The 17,886-nt window shown below is 41.8% G+C and overlaps 1 protein-coding gene and 1 pseudogene across 1 annotated transcript in view; one reads left to right on the forward strand and one right to left on the reverse strand.

The window, feature by feature from the left end:
- Window positions 1-8,683: 8,683 nt before the first annotated feature.
- LOC122222652 lies at window positions 8,684-16,610 on the reverse strand (annotated as a pseudogene).
- PELI2 (pellino E3 ubiquitin protein ligase family member 2) overlaps window positions 16,310-17,886 on the forward strand; it is a 195,663-nt gene continuing 194,086 nt past the window's right edge. The window contains exon 1 of the mRNA XM_042943329.1: window positions 16,310-16,685. Within this exon, the coding sequence (XP_042799263.1) occupies window positions 16,609-16,685 (77 nt within the window). The 5' untranslated portion in view covers window positions 16,310-16,608. The remainder of the gene's footprint in view (window positions 16,686-17,886) is intronic.

Here is a 17,886-nt window from a genome sequence, read left to right on the forward strand (position 1 = left end):
ATGTCTGTTGACTTGTTCAGAACTCTCAGACACATGCTCACAGGACTTTGTTTAAACTTGGAATCCCTTGCCAGAGAAACTCAAGAAGGAAAAAGCTGCATTTTTTTACATGTGGCTCAACCCTACCCCCCGACTCTCCAGCCCAGTGCTCTCCGTTTGAAATCATCTTTAGCATTCAATGGACTGAGGTATGTTGTATAATAATTGTGATTTACTCTAGTCCTGCTGGAACCCTTATTTATAGCTCACCTCATCTCCTTGAGGGCTCCAGACTGTTCACAGTGTGTCTGTTCACAGAATGCCTAGTGGACACTCAATATAATTTGCAGAATGACTGCAATGACTGAGTCATCTGTCTTATTAGGAAAAGCTTTTCTACTGAGTTCTTTCCTAGTCACAGAAGTTACTCATCAAATCCCATTTGGGATGAAACTGCTGTCCTTTGCAAATACTTAAGATATGCAAGCTTTGGAGTTTGCCTTCGTTTTTGTTTTTTTGTTTTTTGTTTTTTTCTGGGAGCACCGGAAGAGGAAGAGGCCATCCCCTTTTGTCTTTTGAGGCATATTAAATGCAGTCTTCATCCAGATTGAAAGCATGCACACAAAAAACAATTATCTTCTTCTCATTACAAGAAAAAAAATACACTCGAGCTAGTGTAAGTAATGAGGACTTTGTTGTAAGGGTCTCATGAAATCCTCTGAATCTGATGATATAGCTGGGGACTTATGGGAACTCAAATATCTGCAAGCAGATCAGTTTTCTGGGTCTTTCTCAGAGTCTTGTCCTTACTTCTTTTTGCACATAAGCTGCATCTTCCCTGTGGAAATGAGCCTCTTCTACAGGCCTTTTGGGGTCTGCTTTCCCATAACTTTGGCTGCGCTTAACTTTGAATTTAACTATGTTTTTAATTTGGCCAAGAAGCCAATTCTTCTTCTTCTTTTTTTTAATTTTCCTAAATATATTTTTATTCATTTTATTTAAGAATAACACTAGTTGTTATTTTATCTGCCTATTTATTTATTTTATATATTTTTTATGAATATAATTTATTGTCAAATTGGCTTACATATAACACCCAGTGCTCATCCCAACAGTGCCCTCCTCAATGCCCATCACCCATTTTTCCCTCTCTCCCACATCCCCATCAATCCTCAGATTGTTCTCTGTATTTAAGAGTCTCTTATGGTTTGCCTCCCTCCCTCTCTGTTTGTAACTATTTTTTTCACCTTCCCCTCCCCCATGGTCTTCTGTTAAGTTTCTCAAGATCCACATATGAGTGAAAACATATGATATCTGTCCTTCTCTAACTTATTTCACTCAGCATAATACCTTCCATTTCCATCCACGTTGCTGCAAATGGCACGATTTCATTCTTTCTCATTGCCAAGTAGTATTCCATTGTATATACAAACCACATCTTCTGTATCCATTCATCAGTTGATGGACATTTAGGCTCTTTCCATAATTTGGCTGTTGTTGAAATCACTGCTATAAAAATTGGGGTACACGTGCCCCTATGCATCAGCACTCCTGTATCCCTTGGGTAAATTCCTAGTAGTGCTATTGCTGGGTTGTAGGATAGTTCTCTTTTTAATTTTTTGAGGAACCTCCACAGTTTTCCAGAGTGGCTGCACCAGTTTGCATTCCCACCAACAGTGCAAGAGGGTTCCCGTTTCTCCACATCCTCACCAGCATCTGATTTGTTCGCTTAAGCCACTCTGACCAGCGTGAGGTGGAATCTCAGTGTGGCTTTGATTTGTATTTCCCTGATGATGAATGACGTTGAGCATCTTTTCATGTGTCTGTTGGCCATCTGGATGTCTTCTTTGGAAAAGTGTCTATTCATGTCTTCTGCCCATTTCTTCACTGGATTATTTGTTTTTTGAGTATTGAGTTTGGTAAGTTCTTTATAGATTTTGGATCCTAGCCCTTTATGAAGAAGCCAATTCTATTATGAAGTTTTTATGACCTTATGGCTCTAGATCCTAAGATGTAGATGATTTGGTCTCTCTTTCAATATCCAAAATTTCTAGGAGACATAATTTGAACAACCTAACTTGAGTCACGTGACCACTCTTGGTCCAGCTGCCAAGGGGATGCATCATACCCCTTTAGGGCAGTTAGCAGGGAAAGTTCTCCAAAAGGGGGGTGGGCAAGAGAAAATGATGGATATATCTAGATCAAGAACCTTCAAAAATTGCTCTGAAAAATGTGTTTTTAGAAGAAGGAAATACTTTTGTTTAGATGAATTGTCATGAGAACATTTAAAATAAAAATGATGAAAATTCATTCTCATTCTTTGTACCCAATACTACTTCACTTTTTATTGCTAAAATACATCTTCATCTCTGAATCTGCTATTTTTCTCCCACAAATTATCTTTAGAGGATAATTTTGTGAACCCTGGTCTTGTAGGTCCTAAGTTAGAAGCCAAATAACAAAGATAAATCCTTCGAACATTTCTTGTTCCTTCTGGCAGTTTCATTTGTAACGATCATTTGGCCTGAATTAAAGTGAGGTTAGAGATAGTGGAAATCAAACTCCAGGGAAAGGATTGAAAAAGCTGGGGACACTTTTGAGGCCTAAGAAGATAAAAGAGATTGTAAGTAGCCTTGAACTTTTCTCTGATAATTTACTCATTTAAAAATCTGCTTTCTTCAAAACTAATACATGAATTTATTGAAGAATTAGCTTTGTAAAATGCGGATAATCTTATATCTTAAAAATTCAAATAAAGACTGACTAGCAATGACTGTAAATGTGAACATTAAAAAAAATTTTAATGATACCATTTTAACTTAATTGTGTAAAATTTGTAATTTTAACGCCCTGTTACCAAGAGCTTGCTTCAATTCAGCCCCAAATATCCCACCTACATTTGGTGTGTTTATGGTAACTAATGTAGAAAGGCCAAGGGCTGCCAACTGATATTAGACCGTGAAACTTGATAATATGATATTTATTACACTGACATTGATCCTTTCAGTAATGAAATTTGAGAAAATTGGGGGTTAGCAGCCATGCAAAGCATCTTAATGTTGGCCTGCTTTCCCAAAGCAACACGCTTGGACCTCTCCCTCACCCATGCTGATGCAGGCAAACTTCCCAGCCAGCTGCACTAGTCCCTCTGGCAGCTAGGGCAGAATGCTCTGGGAGAAAGCTGGGTGTTGCAGACCTCCCGCAATAACGAGGAGAGCGCCCACCCTGAGTGGAGAGCGTGGGAGTCTGCGTGCGCATGCACATCTCTGTGCATATGCGTGGTGCCGGGTAGTGCAGTAGAAACAGAAGATTGAGCCCGTGGTCACTGGCATCCACCGGGAGAGAAACGGCTCTCTTTTCATGCTAAGGGGGAATACTGGGCCCCTCGAATGGCCTCAGAACCCCAAGCTCTTACTGGAGGGTTGACCCCTTCCCCCACCCCTCCCTATAGTATGTTATGAATAGGCGTCTTTGGCCCTGTGCTTTTGGCCACTTTAGGACAAGGAAGTATATCCAGTTAGTTAAATGGTCCTACATGCTAGAAGTGTATGTATGATGCCAACTATTCATGGTGTGGCCATATAAAAGGACACTCAGCCAATATTTCCAAGAAGTATAAATTAAAATATTTTTTAATTTAAAAAGTAATTACAAGGCATCATAGCATATCACATGGATTCTGGAACCAGATATTTTGAGTCTAAAGCACAGTTCTGCTGCTTACTACCTGTATAACCCTGGTCAAGACACTTAAATTCTCTATCCCTCAGTTTCTTCGTCTATATCATGAGGATAATGATCTATTTCATGTGGTTATTGTAAGGATTAAATATGTTAATTTGTATAAAGCCTGTACAACTGTGCCTGGCAATAATCAACAGTCTGTGTTGTTATTATCATTAGCTACTGCACTTCAAAACTAAGGCTTAGAGAGGTAGAGACTTATTAAAGGCCATGTGATGATCAGCCACAAAGTTCCTGTTTGACGCTGGGTTTTTTGTTAATACTCTAAATAAAACTTTGCTGTTTGCTTTTTGTTAATACTCTAAATAAAATCAAACTTTGCTTTGCTGACTCTGTGAAAGAAGTATAACATTATCCATATTTATCTTTAGTTATAGGCAGAGAAAACTAAAGAATGAAAAGTGACATTTTATACTAAAGGTGATGTTCCTTTCTAATTTGCCTTTTTTTTTTTTTTTGTCATTGAGCTGTCCTGACTTTACCGTCATTCTCTCTGCAATGACACGCAAGAGTAGAATCCTTTGGCTGTCCTCCAGGCAGGGTATAGCCTTCAGATGCTCTAGAACCACACCACTCAAACAATCCCAGGGTTCAGCACAAGGTCTGGCACACCGTAGACACTCACTGTCTATTAACTTATTTTAAGTGATTGAATGTCAATATCTCTCCTGCCATTTTGACCTCATCACCTCCTGTTTCAAAACCTTCAACAAGATTTTTTTTTTTTTTTAAGTTTGAATTATTCATCCTGTGTTTCAGATCTTTCAGATATCTCGCCTGGAATGAACTTCCTTCTCTCCTTTTATGTAGTTGGCCCCTTTCACTATGCCTCACCTACTTTGCTTAATGTGTCTTCTTTGGCTATGTTCTTACTCATTTTTATCCCACACGTAGTACTAAATATAATACCTTCATACTTTAACATTTTGTTTACACTCAAATGTTTCTGCTCTCTTTCCATTGGAATTACAGTTGTAGGAGACAATTGGAGGTGTTTTCTCAGCCCACATCCTGCCTTCTCGCTTGCTCCCATAGCAGCCATGTTAGAACTTCATGGCCCTCACCCTTTAACCTAGGGTGGGACCAAGGGTGGTTTTTGGATTTTGGTTTAAACCGCTAACTTTTGGGGGGTTTTGTTTTGCAGTAATAGATAGCTGGTGTATCATTATCCTCAAAAGTTGCTGAATAAAGTCTCTAATTATGAATGAAAAACTATGCTTAGAGCTATCGACATTTCAACTTAATATCCATATGATTTTATTATAAAAAGATTATAGAGTGCAAGGAAGTTCTGTATTGAATATGATGTATAGTAGCAAACATATGGTGAGTCTGTGATAAATGCCAGAAAGATTATGAATTTTAAAATGCCTAGAGAAGGAGGGGAGGGCAAGGGATTTGATTTTTTAAGTTTTTGTTTTTTTTTAACTAGCTTTCAGCATCTGTTGGTCTGAACATAGACGAAGACACAGTTAATAAAACGCTTAGCATGTAATAAAATGTTCATTATTTCATAGAAGAAATAAATGTGGTTAGTTCGGCTAAGATTCTTTGCTTCCTTTTTATGTATTTATGGCTTGTTTTTGGTGAACTGCAGATCTTTGCATATTGACTTTAGTTAATCACAACCTAAGGATTGAGTGCAAGAGGAGAAAGACCCCTCCTATAACTGATTGGTGACCAAGCAAAGAGAAAGGTCAATAGGAACTTAAATTTACCAGGCATGTGGATTTTTGTGCATTGACACTTTTGATTTTGTGGGTCTTAACGTGTTTAATTTCCCCTTTACCGTGAATAAGGTGCAACCTTGGTTCAAGGTCCTTCAAAAAGAATGAAAAATGTCATTTTGCCTTATTATTTAGCTTAGGGGAATAGTTACAACATTTACCTGTTATCTGGTGCTCGTGCCGACTTTCACTGTTGACTGTGGGGATCAGTCCCATCTGTGCTGGGCTGTCTGTATCAGCATGCCCTTGGATTTTTCATGTGAACTGGCACGTGGTAGTGGAGATTAGGTCACTGTGTCTCATGTGTTGATTCTGCAGCTAAACACATCCAACCACTTGACGTAAGCAATTGTAATGGCTGAATCTAAAAGATCATGAAAAAGGAAGAATAAAACAAATGCATCCAGTGTGATTCAAGGTGGGAGGGACATTCATAAGCAAGTTGGAAGTGGATAAAACAGTAGATCAGCATTTTAGATTTAGCTTTCTGATATCAACTGATCTTTTAGTACTCCCTCATAATCATATAGCTGCGGAGCACCTGCCAGTGTACAGAGCATCCTCATTTGGATTCGTTTCTTATTTAGGTTCTAAGGTTCTAGTTGCTACAACTGGAACATCTCACAACTAGCAGGAAAGCCGGAGACTGCACAGACCGTGCCATCCAGAGTCCCATACCCTCCCTCTGTCCCTTGTTTTGGGATTAAGAGTTTACCTCCAAAATGTGAGCTCCTGGGACTCCTGGTTTCCTGCTGTCTTTCATGCACTTCTATCATTTGCTTTATCTGTCATGGTGCCATAAAATAATAGGTCCTAAATAAATATTTATCAAATTGACTTATTATTACAGGACTGCACAGAACAAGTACAGGAAGTTTTTAACACATTTACTGATTCATTTTTATTTAATATTTCCACATCCTCCGCCCTACAAAATTTGTCCTGTAGTTTTATTGAAAAAATTACAAGACTATACACGTTTTATTTGCAGCACCCAAGTTACTGTCACATGCATTATTTCATTTGATTTTCTCAAAAACTTTGCGAGATATATAGGCAGGCAATTATTCTTATTTCACAGATGGGATAAGTAAGACAGGAACAAAGGGATTAAGTGATATGGAACTGAGGTCTCTGGCTCTTAAACTTGCCCTTTCTTTACTCTTTTAGGATGCCTTTCTTCTGCCTCAGTTTAACCTCTTTCCATGTGTCCCCGGCTCAGTGGCGATTGACAGTAAGGAGGCTGTCTTCCAGGGCTATCTCATTGTTACAAGTATGCTTCATTGTCCACAGTAACTCTGGCCTTGAGCTAAGAATGGAAAAATTAATTCTTTAATCATCTATCGTGGAGCTTCTAAAATGTCTGTCTTGATTTTACATGTTATGGTCTCTACATAGGTACATAGGTAACATTGTTGGGTGATTTCGTTTTTATTGTTTCAACAACCATACCTAACTCTCTAGTGATTTATAGTATCACAGAGAAGCAAAGCAAATGTTCACATCATTATCCTGATGACCTGTATGATCTGGCTTCTACCTACATCTCCAACTTAATTTTATAATACTTTCCTGCTCATTCAGTAAGTTTAGACAACATGGAGTTCATTCTGCTGCTAGTATAGGCCAAGCTCATTTCTATCTTAGGGCATTTGAACTTGCTATATCTTCTAGATGGAATATCATTGTTCCCTTGGATCTTCCACAGATTTTGCACAGGTGACTCTGTCTTGTCATAATTCCGCTATCTGCTCAAAGCCCTCCTTAAAGAGGCCTTTCCTGGTCTCCATGGTAGGTGGAAGGAGGTAGGTATAGAATAGTATGTTTAGTGTGCTTCTATTTCTGTGTGTTTTCTTAAATATTATTTATACAAATATATACAAGGAATAGCACTGGAAAGATACACAAGAAATTGATAACAGTGGTGTCCACTAGGGAGAAGAATGGCAGGATGAAAATGGGAGTAAAACATTTTTCACTCTGTTGTATTATTTGAATTGTTTACTACCTGTATGTATTACTTATTACAATAATTAAAGCCTCTTTAAAAGAGGGGGGGAAAGGACCTATACAATAGCCTAAACCTAATAAATTGGAAATATAACAGAAATAAATATTTAATATTTCACTTAGATTCAGTAATTCAGTTATACAGTTCCTGGTGAAATGTGTCCTGCTTAAAAGCAATTCACCTGACAAAAAGTTAAAATTTTATTGACCACAAGTTCAACATGACCCAACCATGTGTCTGTTTAGAAAGTGACTACCTTCACGCAACAGCAGAACGCACGTTTTTCTCAAGTACAAATAGAACATTGTCCAGGATAGGTCACACATTAGATAACAAAGCAAATGTTAACAAATTTAAGGAGAGTGAAATCATATTCATGTTTTTTTTCTGACCATAATGGAATTAAACTAGAAATAAATAGCAAAGAAAATTAGAGAATTCACAAATATTTGGAAATTAAACAACATATTCTTGAATAATCAATGGGGCAAAGAAGAAATTAAAAGGAAGTTACAATGTATCTTGAGACAAATGAAAATAAAAGTACCACATACCAAACTTATGGGATGCAGCAAACAGTACTAAGAGGGAACTTTATAATGATAAATGGCTATACTACAAAAGACATAGAATCTTAAATAAACAACCTAATTCTACCCCCACCCCCCGAGGAACTAGAAAAAGAAGAACAAACTAAGCCACAAGTTAGCAGGAGGAAGGCAATGGAGATTAGAGCAGAAATAAACAAAATAGAGAATAGAAAAAAATCAACAAAACTAAGAGTTGTTTTTTTTTGAAAACATCAATGAAGTCGACAAGTCTTTAGCTAGACTAGCTAAGCATAAAAGAGAAAGACTCCAGTAAATAAAATCAGAAATAAAATAAATATTACCACTTCTTCAGAAATAAAAAGGATTACAAAAGTACAAAGAATAACTACACCAACCAACAGGATAACCTAAAAGAAATAGATGAATTTCTGGAAACATGTAACTTATCAAGATTGAATTGTGAAGTAATAGAAAAGCTGAACAGACCTATAACTAGTAAAGAGATTTAATTAGCAATCAAAAACCTCCAACAAAGAAAATTCCAGGATGATGACTTCACTGGTGACTTCCACTATCTATCTATCTATCTATCTATCTATCTATCTATCTATCATCTATCTATGTATCATCTATCATTTATCAGTTATTTAATTAGGTTCTTTGTAAGAAATCTAGAACACCAATTTGTGAGGGTACACTCCATTTGTGAGAGAAAACACAAAGTGGATGTAGCCCTGAAGTTGAGGAACAGCTTTGTGGGTCCACAGCTTTCTGGTCAACCTTGCAGTGCTCTATAATCTCATGTTTCTCTTTCTCCGTGTGGAAGATCTCACCTTCCTGGTGTCTGAGTTTACGCAGCTTCTTCTTGAAGCAAGCCTCAGTGAGATATTTGGGGATTTTTCACATTGCTGATATCAATGGTGGAGGTGCCAGTGACAAATTTCTAGTGTGTTCTACACAGAGGAACTCAGTTGAAGGCTAGCAGTCCAGTCACAGATAGCAAGCCACTGCTCAGCTGCTTCAGGAAAACCACCCTCTTGCCCCTGTGGCACCCAATGAGGATGATCAAAATGGTCCCAGGGGTGATACTAGCTTGCAGCTTCCTCACATGCTGACTGAAAGGTTTTTAGCCGTGGCTCAACAGCTTTTGAGGCACATCTTCAGTAGGATTATACCTACGCATTCTGTCACCACCAACTGGTTTTGTGACAGTAGCAAGAACCCTCCCCTTCTTTTTCTTTTCAACCCTGTATTTAGCTGCTGAATACTTCCTCTTGCACATGGCCTTTCTGGAATACGTAGCTGATTGGGAATATCTGCCAATTCCTCTGACTAGGACAGGATTTCAGCTGCAGTGGAGCTTCCCCTTTTTAGGTGTTTTAGTCTTGAGGTTACTTTTTTTTTTTAAATGTTTATTTTTGTGAGTGGGGGAGGGGCAAAGAGAGAGGGAGACACAGAATCCAAAGCAGGCTCCAGGCTCTGAGCTGTCAGCACAGAGCCCCATGCGGGGCTTGAACACACGAACCGCAAGATCAGGACCTGAGCAGAAGTTGGACACTTAACTGACTGAGCCACCCAAGTGCCCCAGGTTTCTTCTCTTCAGTATTGAGCTTCTCAGCATTTCACCTGTCATCTTGCAAGATGGGAAAGAGCAATTCCACTAAACATTTAAGGAATTAACATCAATTTTTCTCAAACTCTTCCAAAAAGTTGAAGAAGAGGAAACACTTCCAAACTCATTTTATGAAGCCAGTATTATCCTGATACCAAAGCTAGAAAAAGAAAAACATCAGGCCAGTATCCCTGATGGATATAGATGAAGAAATTCACAACAAAATACTAGCAAACTAAGTTTAACAGCATATTAAAAGGATCATACACCATGACCAAGTGAGATTTATCCCTGCTGTATGAGGATGGTTCGACACATTAGCAGAATAAAGGATCAAAATCTCATGATGCTCTTAATATGTGGCAGAAAAAGCATTTGACAAAATCTAACACCGTTTCTTGATTGAAACAAAACAAAACAAGAAAAACCTCAAACCAGGAATAAAAGGAAGTTATCTCAACATAAGAAAGACCACGTATGAAAAGGCTGCAGCTAACATCAAACTCAATGGTGAGAAACTGAAAGTGTTTCCTCTAAGATCAGGAACAAAGGGCAAGGATGTCCATTCTTGCCACCTCTATTCAGTTAGGCAAGATAACCAGAGTAGTTAGGCAAGACAAAGAAATCAAAGGCATCCAGATTGGAAAAGAAGTAAAATTATCTCTGCTCACAGATGACATGATCTTATATGTAGACATGCCTAAAAATTCTACCAGAAAAAAGCCGTTAGAGGTAATAAAAGAACTCAGTAAAGTTGCAGTACACAAAATCAATATACCAAAATTAGATGTGTTTTGATGCCCCCACAATGAACTATCTGACAAGGACACTGAGAAAACAATGCCATTTACAGTAGCATAAGAAAGAATAAAATACTTAGGAATAAGCCAAGGAGCCAAGAGTTTTACACTAAAAAGTACGAAACATCTATGAAAGAAATGAGAGAAGACACAAATAAATGGGAAGACATCTCCTGTTCGTGGATTGGAAGACTTCGTATTGTTAAAATGTTCATACTACCTAAAACAACCTACAGATTTAATGCAATCTGTCAAAACCCCAACTTTTTAATAGAATAGAAAAAACAATTTTAAAATTCATATGGAAACACAAAGAACCCCAAATAGCCCAAACAATCTTAAAAAGAACAAATAAGAGGTCTCACACCTCCTGATTTCAAAACATATTACAAAGCTACAGTAATCAAAACGGTATGGTACTGGCATAAAGATAGACTTACAGACCAATGGAACAGAGTCCAGGAACAATCATACACAAATACGGTCAACCAATCTTTAACAAGGGTGCTAAGAAGACACAATGGAAAAGGAGAGTCCCCTCAATAAATGTGCTGGGAAAACTGGATATCCACATGTAAAAGAATGAAATTGGACCCTCATCTTACACCATACAAAAAAATCAGCTCAAATGGATCAAAGACTTGAACGTAAGATCTGAAACTGTAAAACTCCTAACAGAAAACAAAGGGGAAATGTTTTATGATACTGGTCTTGGCAATGATTTCTTGGATTTGACACCAAAAAGCACCAGCAACAAAAGCAAAAAGAGACAAATGGGACAACATCAAACTAAAAAGCTTTTCCACAGCAAAGGAAATAACCAACAGTGTGGAAATGCAACCTATAGAGTGGGAGAAAATATTTGCAAACCATATGTCTGATAAAGAGTTAATATCCAAAAAACATAAGAAACTCATATAATTCAATAGCAAAAAAAGAAATAACCCAACTTAAAAGTGGGCAAAAGAACTGAATAGATATTTCTCCAAAGAAGATAAACACCAGATATATGAAAAGATGTTCAACATCACCAATTATTAGGGAAACGCAAATCAAAACCACAATGAGATATCTCACACCTTTTAGGATGTTCACGATCAACAAAACAAAACAACCCCCAAAGTAGCAAATGTTGATGGGGATGTAGAGAAATTGGAACCTTTGTGCCCGCTCGTGGGAATATAAAATGGTGCTGCAATTATGGAAAACTAAAGGGAGTTTCCTAAAAAAAAATTAAAAATAGAACTAACTATATGATCTAGCAGTTCAACTTCTGGGTGTTTACTCGAAATAACTGAAGTCAGGCACCCAAAGAGATCCCCACTTTTGTGTTCATTGCAGCATTATTCACAATAGCAAAGTGGTGAGGACAACCTGTAGCTGTCCTGTAGGCCCACTGGCAGATGAACCTCTAAAAAAAATTGTAGTGTATACATAAAATGGATATTACTGAGCCATAACAAGAAGGAAATCCTGTTTTATGCCACGTCATAGGTAAACCATGAGGACAGCTTGCTAAAAACTAAGCCAGCACAGAAGGAGAAATAATGCACGATTCCACTTACACGAGGTATCTAAAATTGTCAAACTCACGGAAGTAGAAAGTGCAATGGTGGTTGCCAGGGGCTGCGAGGAGAGAGAAATGAGGAATTGCTGTTCAAGGAGTATAAAGTTTCGGTCATGCAAGATGACAAAGTTAGGGAGAGCTGCTGGACAGCACTGTGTTTAGAGTTAACAATACCATACAGTACTCTAAAAAAAATCTGTTGAGGGTAGATCTCATGTTATGCGTTTTTTACCATGATAATAAAAAGTGGGTACACCTCACAATAGCAATCAAAGAAATGCAAATAAAAAATGATCACCTGTCACATTAGCAAGGGTTTTAAAAGCTGGTGAGAGTTCCCTGAGGCAGCTCTCTCATTTACTGCTAGTTACAGTGTAAATTGGCAGGCATAACCGTTTTGGAAAACACTTTGGAAATATGCATCAAAGGGTCTTAAAAGTGTTTGTACCCTTTGATGTAATAATTTTACTTGTAGGAGTCTGTTCTCATGCAGCAATAGCAAATGCAAATATGTTTATTTATAAAACCAAAATTTAGAAATCTTCCCAATGTTCCACGAGAAAGGAATGGTTAGTAGAAGCTGACATATATGATAAAACAACAAAAATGTTTATGAAGTTTATTGACAAGAGAAAACTCACAATATAACATGAGGTGAAAACGGGGGGAGGTAACAAGCTGTATAAAGGGTGATTACAAATCATATTATCACTGCTCTGTCAAAAAATTAAAAATAAAAAAGATGAAGGAAATCCACAAAAAAATGTCATAAGGCTGTTTTCTGGGTAATGAGACTATGGATGACTAAAATAAAATAAGATTTTAAAGTATCCTTTTACTCTTTTAAGTCTGCAAACATAAACATGTAAGGTAGAATATAGAGTGATCAAAAATTAGACTCTTTCTTCTGGAAGTACTGGAAGGTTTTTGATTGGCTTCATTCAGAGTATGGTTAAGACAAGCAAACTTCTTCACTAAATGTTTTCATTCTAACTTAAAAGAGGTAGACATCACAGGGAGAGAAATCAAGAGAAAGCCTTACATTATTTATTTGTGTAGTAAACATATGGCCTTTAGTAGCCCAAGAAATAGCATCAACTCCCTGTGGGATGCAGTGAGTGGGCCATCCTCTTTAGGAGAGTAGTTTAGGAGAGATGTAAATGGAATGGCAAGCAGGGAGGGGATGGGCGGGTCTGCCCTGGCAGCTAGGTCGGTCAAACCCACCGTGGCTTTCGGTGGGTTGGCAGATGGCACAGCCAGATTGTCCCATCAGCCTGAAGCTACAAACTAAAACAGTTACATTCAAGAAGAGATAAATTTATGCTACAACCAGATTCCTAATACTAGCTAGGGATGGTAGGGGTAATGTTCCAGTGGGCTTAACTTGTGAGCAGAAAACTCTAAAAAGGATGGGCAGAGAAAGGTGCAAGCCGCCTTGCAAAGGGACATAAGTCACCAACTCTGAAAAAGTTAAGTTTATGCCCCACTGCTCTGCTCCCCTCCCATCGCTGCCATTTGATACCACGTAAAAGTGTTCCTTTACTGGGACGCCAGGGTGGCTCAGTCGGTTAAGCATCCGGCTTCGGCTCAGGTCATGATCTCGTGGTTTGTGAGTTCCAGCCCCATGAGGAGCCCCATGATGAGCCCTGCATCCAGTCCTGCATCCAGCCCTGCATCCAGCCCTGCGTCCAGCCCCACGTTGAGCCTCCCATGGAGCTCCATGCTGACAGCTTGGAGCCTGCTTCAGATTCTGTGTCTCCCTCTCTCTGTGTTCCTCCCCCACTCACACACTGTCTCTTTGTCTCAAAAATAAAGATTAAAAAAAGAGAGTGTGTGTGTGTGTGTTCCTTTACCTTTACCTTTGTAAGTTTCCTTGAAATCAGAGAACGCAAATTTGCAGACCTTGAGCCCAATGTAGTAAAAAAAAAAAAAAAAGTGTTAAAAAAAATCAACTTGAATGAGTTGCGTGACAGTTGGAAATTGGGAAATTTGGCATAAAATTTCGGATATGGGCTTTAAGAAAAGTTAAATTTAGCAACAGTGACCTGTTATTGTCACATGGTAACCATTATCTGCAGAAGAGCGATGCTCATTTTAGATGGCACAGGCTCGCCAATTTGCCACAGTCCTCACTCAGCCCATGTGCTCATTTGGATTTCCACTTCTGGCGGCTGTATACATTCCTGAGGCTTTCAGGTCTGGGAGTGATTTATAAACCTGGTCTTGAAGCCCTGAGCTGCCTAGGATAAAAGTCTCCCCTGATACAAAAACTTATTCAAAGCAACAGTTCCTAAATAATTCTGATAAAGACAGACCTGCGTCAGAACTATAAACATGCTCAAAGACATGCTGGGGGAACAGAGAGCGCTGCCCTTCTGAAAATCAGGGGCACCATGGGCGGATAGCTAGAATGAAGAACCTTCGAAGACTGGGACAACCTATGGGACACTCTCAGGCTAGTGTTTGGAACTTAGTAGGAGGTTAATAAATATTTGTTTCTATCTTCCTAAGAGCAGATGCAGAGCACAGCAAGGAGGAAATGGAGCCAGAATAGTGTAATGCAATGCACAAAAGCACAGCATGCCAAGAGAGAAGGAGGGAGGAGGTAATTGCAGCCTAGAGAGCAGTAGCAGCAACAGAACAAGCCTGGAGAAGTTAGAATGACAGGGCCAAGTACTATAATAACAGGGGACTGCATAACTATGGCATGATTCCGATAGATCTTTGCTAGTAACACTTCTACATGGTAAGTAGAAGCATAGAGTCCCAGATGAAGGTAACATTAATCAAACAAATTCAGACAGAAATTCACATCAAAACACTAGTGAGAAGACATTTAACCCGTTAGTGAAGGATTGTTGGTTTAAAGTAAAACAGAATATATATTTAAAAATAAAGAGAATTTATAAAATGTGCAGAATAGCTGTATTCAGTTGAAGTGTAGAATTTCTGTACTTAGCTGAAACAGGTTAATGGTTTCACTTTTGTGTGTGTGTGTTTGGCTTACCAATGGTGTAGCTATAGTTATTGAAGTAATTTATTTCTAAAGCCTCAATTAAAAAAAATCAGTTAATAACTGAAGTAAAATTTTCTGAAGCATCATGTAACTGTAGTAATAACGTGTCAGAGAATGTTAGGCAAAGGGTGGCAAATGGCAGAGTGGAAGGTGATAGATGTAATTATTTTTTTTCTAGCCCTTTCCTTAGGGTCACGGCTAATCAGTCATTGTTTATACACAGGGTAGCTTTTGCAGTATTTATTTCTTTAAATATTTAGCAGACTTGGGAGGCAGTGACTGGCAATAATATGCAGTTTCCAGCATGTTACCAGTGCTTAATAAATGGTAAAACAATAAAATCCTGCATGATGAAAAACAGCAGTGAGTACATCTATTATACCCCAAACCATATTAAAGCCATAGCATAGTGCATTGTCTACATTATGGTAATAAAGGAACATTTATATTCACTAAAAAGTTCACCCAGGTAAGTTCCTCTTAAATTTCTTAGGGTAGTGAAAGAGGGTATGAGAAAAGTGGATGGAGTATGGATTAAAAAAAAGAAAAGTAAAAAACCCAAAAACCAACCCCCCCCCCTTTTTTTTTAATCCTGTGGAACTTTGCTGACCACAAACAGGGTAGCTATACCCTATACACTGGCAGGGTGCTCCAAGTGCCTTCAAAACTCAAAACTCCCTCTAATCCAGCACCAATTAGCAAAACTCTCCAGATTTCTAGATACCTCCAAGCTTTGAAAGACTTGATTTTGGAAGAGGAGGAGGCGCCCAGGTGCGTGTGTTACAGATGTACACAATGGCACCGAGAAAGCAAATGCTCTCTAACTCCGAGAGGAAGTTCTTTTTTTACATCTAAGGAAACCCGGGACTGCTAGGCTAGGCTTGGGAACCTCGAGGACTGCGTTTCCGGGATCCTTTGCAGTTTTCAGCAGCTAGAGAACTGGGTTGCAAGGGCTGAGAACCCCTTGCTGTAAGTTTGGGGAAGGAAGCGAGAGAAAAAAAATAGAGCTGCTCCTTTAAGAACTTCCTTTCCCTTTTACTCTATGTTTACATAACACGGGGGCCGATCCACCGCGGGGCCCGAGGGGGGCGGGAGAGGGTGCTGGCCGCCCCACGCGCCAGAGGGAGGGGACGCGGGGAGGGCGGGGGGCAGCGCGGCTTCGGGCGGAGGGCCGGGCGGTTCCCACCTGCCCGCGCGCCGGCGGGGCGGCTCAGCGGTCCTGCCCCCGCCCCTCCCCCGCCCGCTGCCCCCGCCCCTCCCGCGCTGGCTTTCTCCCTCCCTCCTTCCCTGGCGGGGCTCCGGCGGCGGCGGCGGCGGCGGCGGCGGCGGCGCTTGGCGCGGGCAGGTCCCCCTGCTGCCCGGTCCCATTTGTTGCCGAGTCCTGCTCGGAGCGGCGGCGGCGAGCGGAGCTCCGGGGAGCCCGGCGGGGCAGCCGCACAGCCACGACGGAGCAGCCGCGGGACTGGCCGCCCCGCGCCCCCTTCGCCGCCGTGCCCTTCCCCGGCGCGCTCACCCCGTTCTCAGGATGGGATTGTAGCGGCGGCGCGGACTCCGCGGGGATCGCGGCGGAGGAGGCGGCGGCGGCGGCCGATCGGGGCTCCATGTTTTCCCCCGGCCAGGAGGAGCACTGCGCCCCCAATAAGGAGCCTGTGAAATATGGGGAGCTAGTAGTACTAGGGTGAGTCCCGAGATCTCCGAGGCGGCGGGCGGCGAGCGCTCCGGGCTGGGTGACTGCCGGGCGCCCGCATCTCCGAGCGGGGCCAGGAGGACGGCTCGGGCGCTCTCTGGGGACGGCTGGGGCGCCGGGGGCGGCTCAGGGGCCCGGGCGGCAGGCGCCCGGGGAGCTGTGCTCCCCATCAGCGCGCGCGGGGTGCTGCAGAGACCACCGAGACGCGCCTTCCCGGCGGAGGACGGCGGCAGCCGAGGAAGTGGCGGAGCGGGGCCGGCCTCGGGAAGGGAGGGACTGTGGCGACACCGCGCCCCGCGAGGCGCAGCGTTCAGGGACCAAGTCCCGGTCCGTACCACGGGGGACCCCTGCTCGACTTCCCCGCGCGTCCTGGGTCGGGGAGGGTCGCTAGGGACCGGGTCAAGGCGCCACCGTCGCAGGCACCTCGCGGTGTCGGAGGAGATCCCCCAGTTGGCGAAGCTGAAAAGCCGGTGGAGCCCGGTCCCCGGGACCCCTCTGCCCCGGGGGACTGTGGTCTCGGGTCCCGGAACTCGGAGCGCGGCGCTGCGGGCTTGGCTGCCGCGGGCAGCGAGATCTGCGGGGTGGGTGTCCGCGGGTAGCGCTTTGCATATTGTTATGGTGACCGCCGCGGGTAGCCGCAGCCGGGGGCTGTGAACTGTCTGTGACCTGGGCGGGCAGGCCGGCCCTCCGCTTTCCCAGCCGCCAGTGTCCGGGGGTTGGGGGGGGGCAGGGACGCGGCTGCGCCTGCCGGGGCCCCGGGGCGCGGGGCCGCATCCCCTCCGTCCCGGGCCGCGGCCTCGCTGATGTGCTCCTGGCGGCGTGGAGCTCGCCCGCCTCGGCTCCCTCTCCGCTTGTGAAAACCACATTTTGAAGATAGTAATTATCCACAATCGTTAAACGGCGGCAATTAGAGACTTCATCTACTTCCTGAGTTTCCTTGTGACATTTCTATTGTTTACCCTTAATAAGCCGGGAGAGAGGCTTCGTAGGATTAAAGCAGGATAAAGTGGGCAGTGAAAGGGGAGCAGAATGGGGAGGAGGGAAGTGCAGGAAACTCGGGAGAGGAAGCAACTTGGATTTAATATTTAGGAGGAGAAAGGATTATTTTCTCCTTTGGATGTGTCACTCCTGGGAACCGCGCTTTTGTCCTCTCTCTTGAAAGACCTGTGTTCAGACCGTCATCTGTGCTGAT

Source organism: Panthera leo, chromosome B3 (genome assembly GCF_018350215.1).
Source record: "Panthera leo isolate Ple1 chromosome B3, P.leo_Ple1_pat1.1, whole genome shotgun sequence".
NCBI classification, from domain to species: Eukaryota; Metazoa; Chordata; class Mammalia; order Carnivora; family Felidae; genus Panthera; species Panthera leo.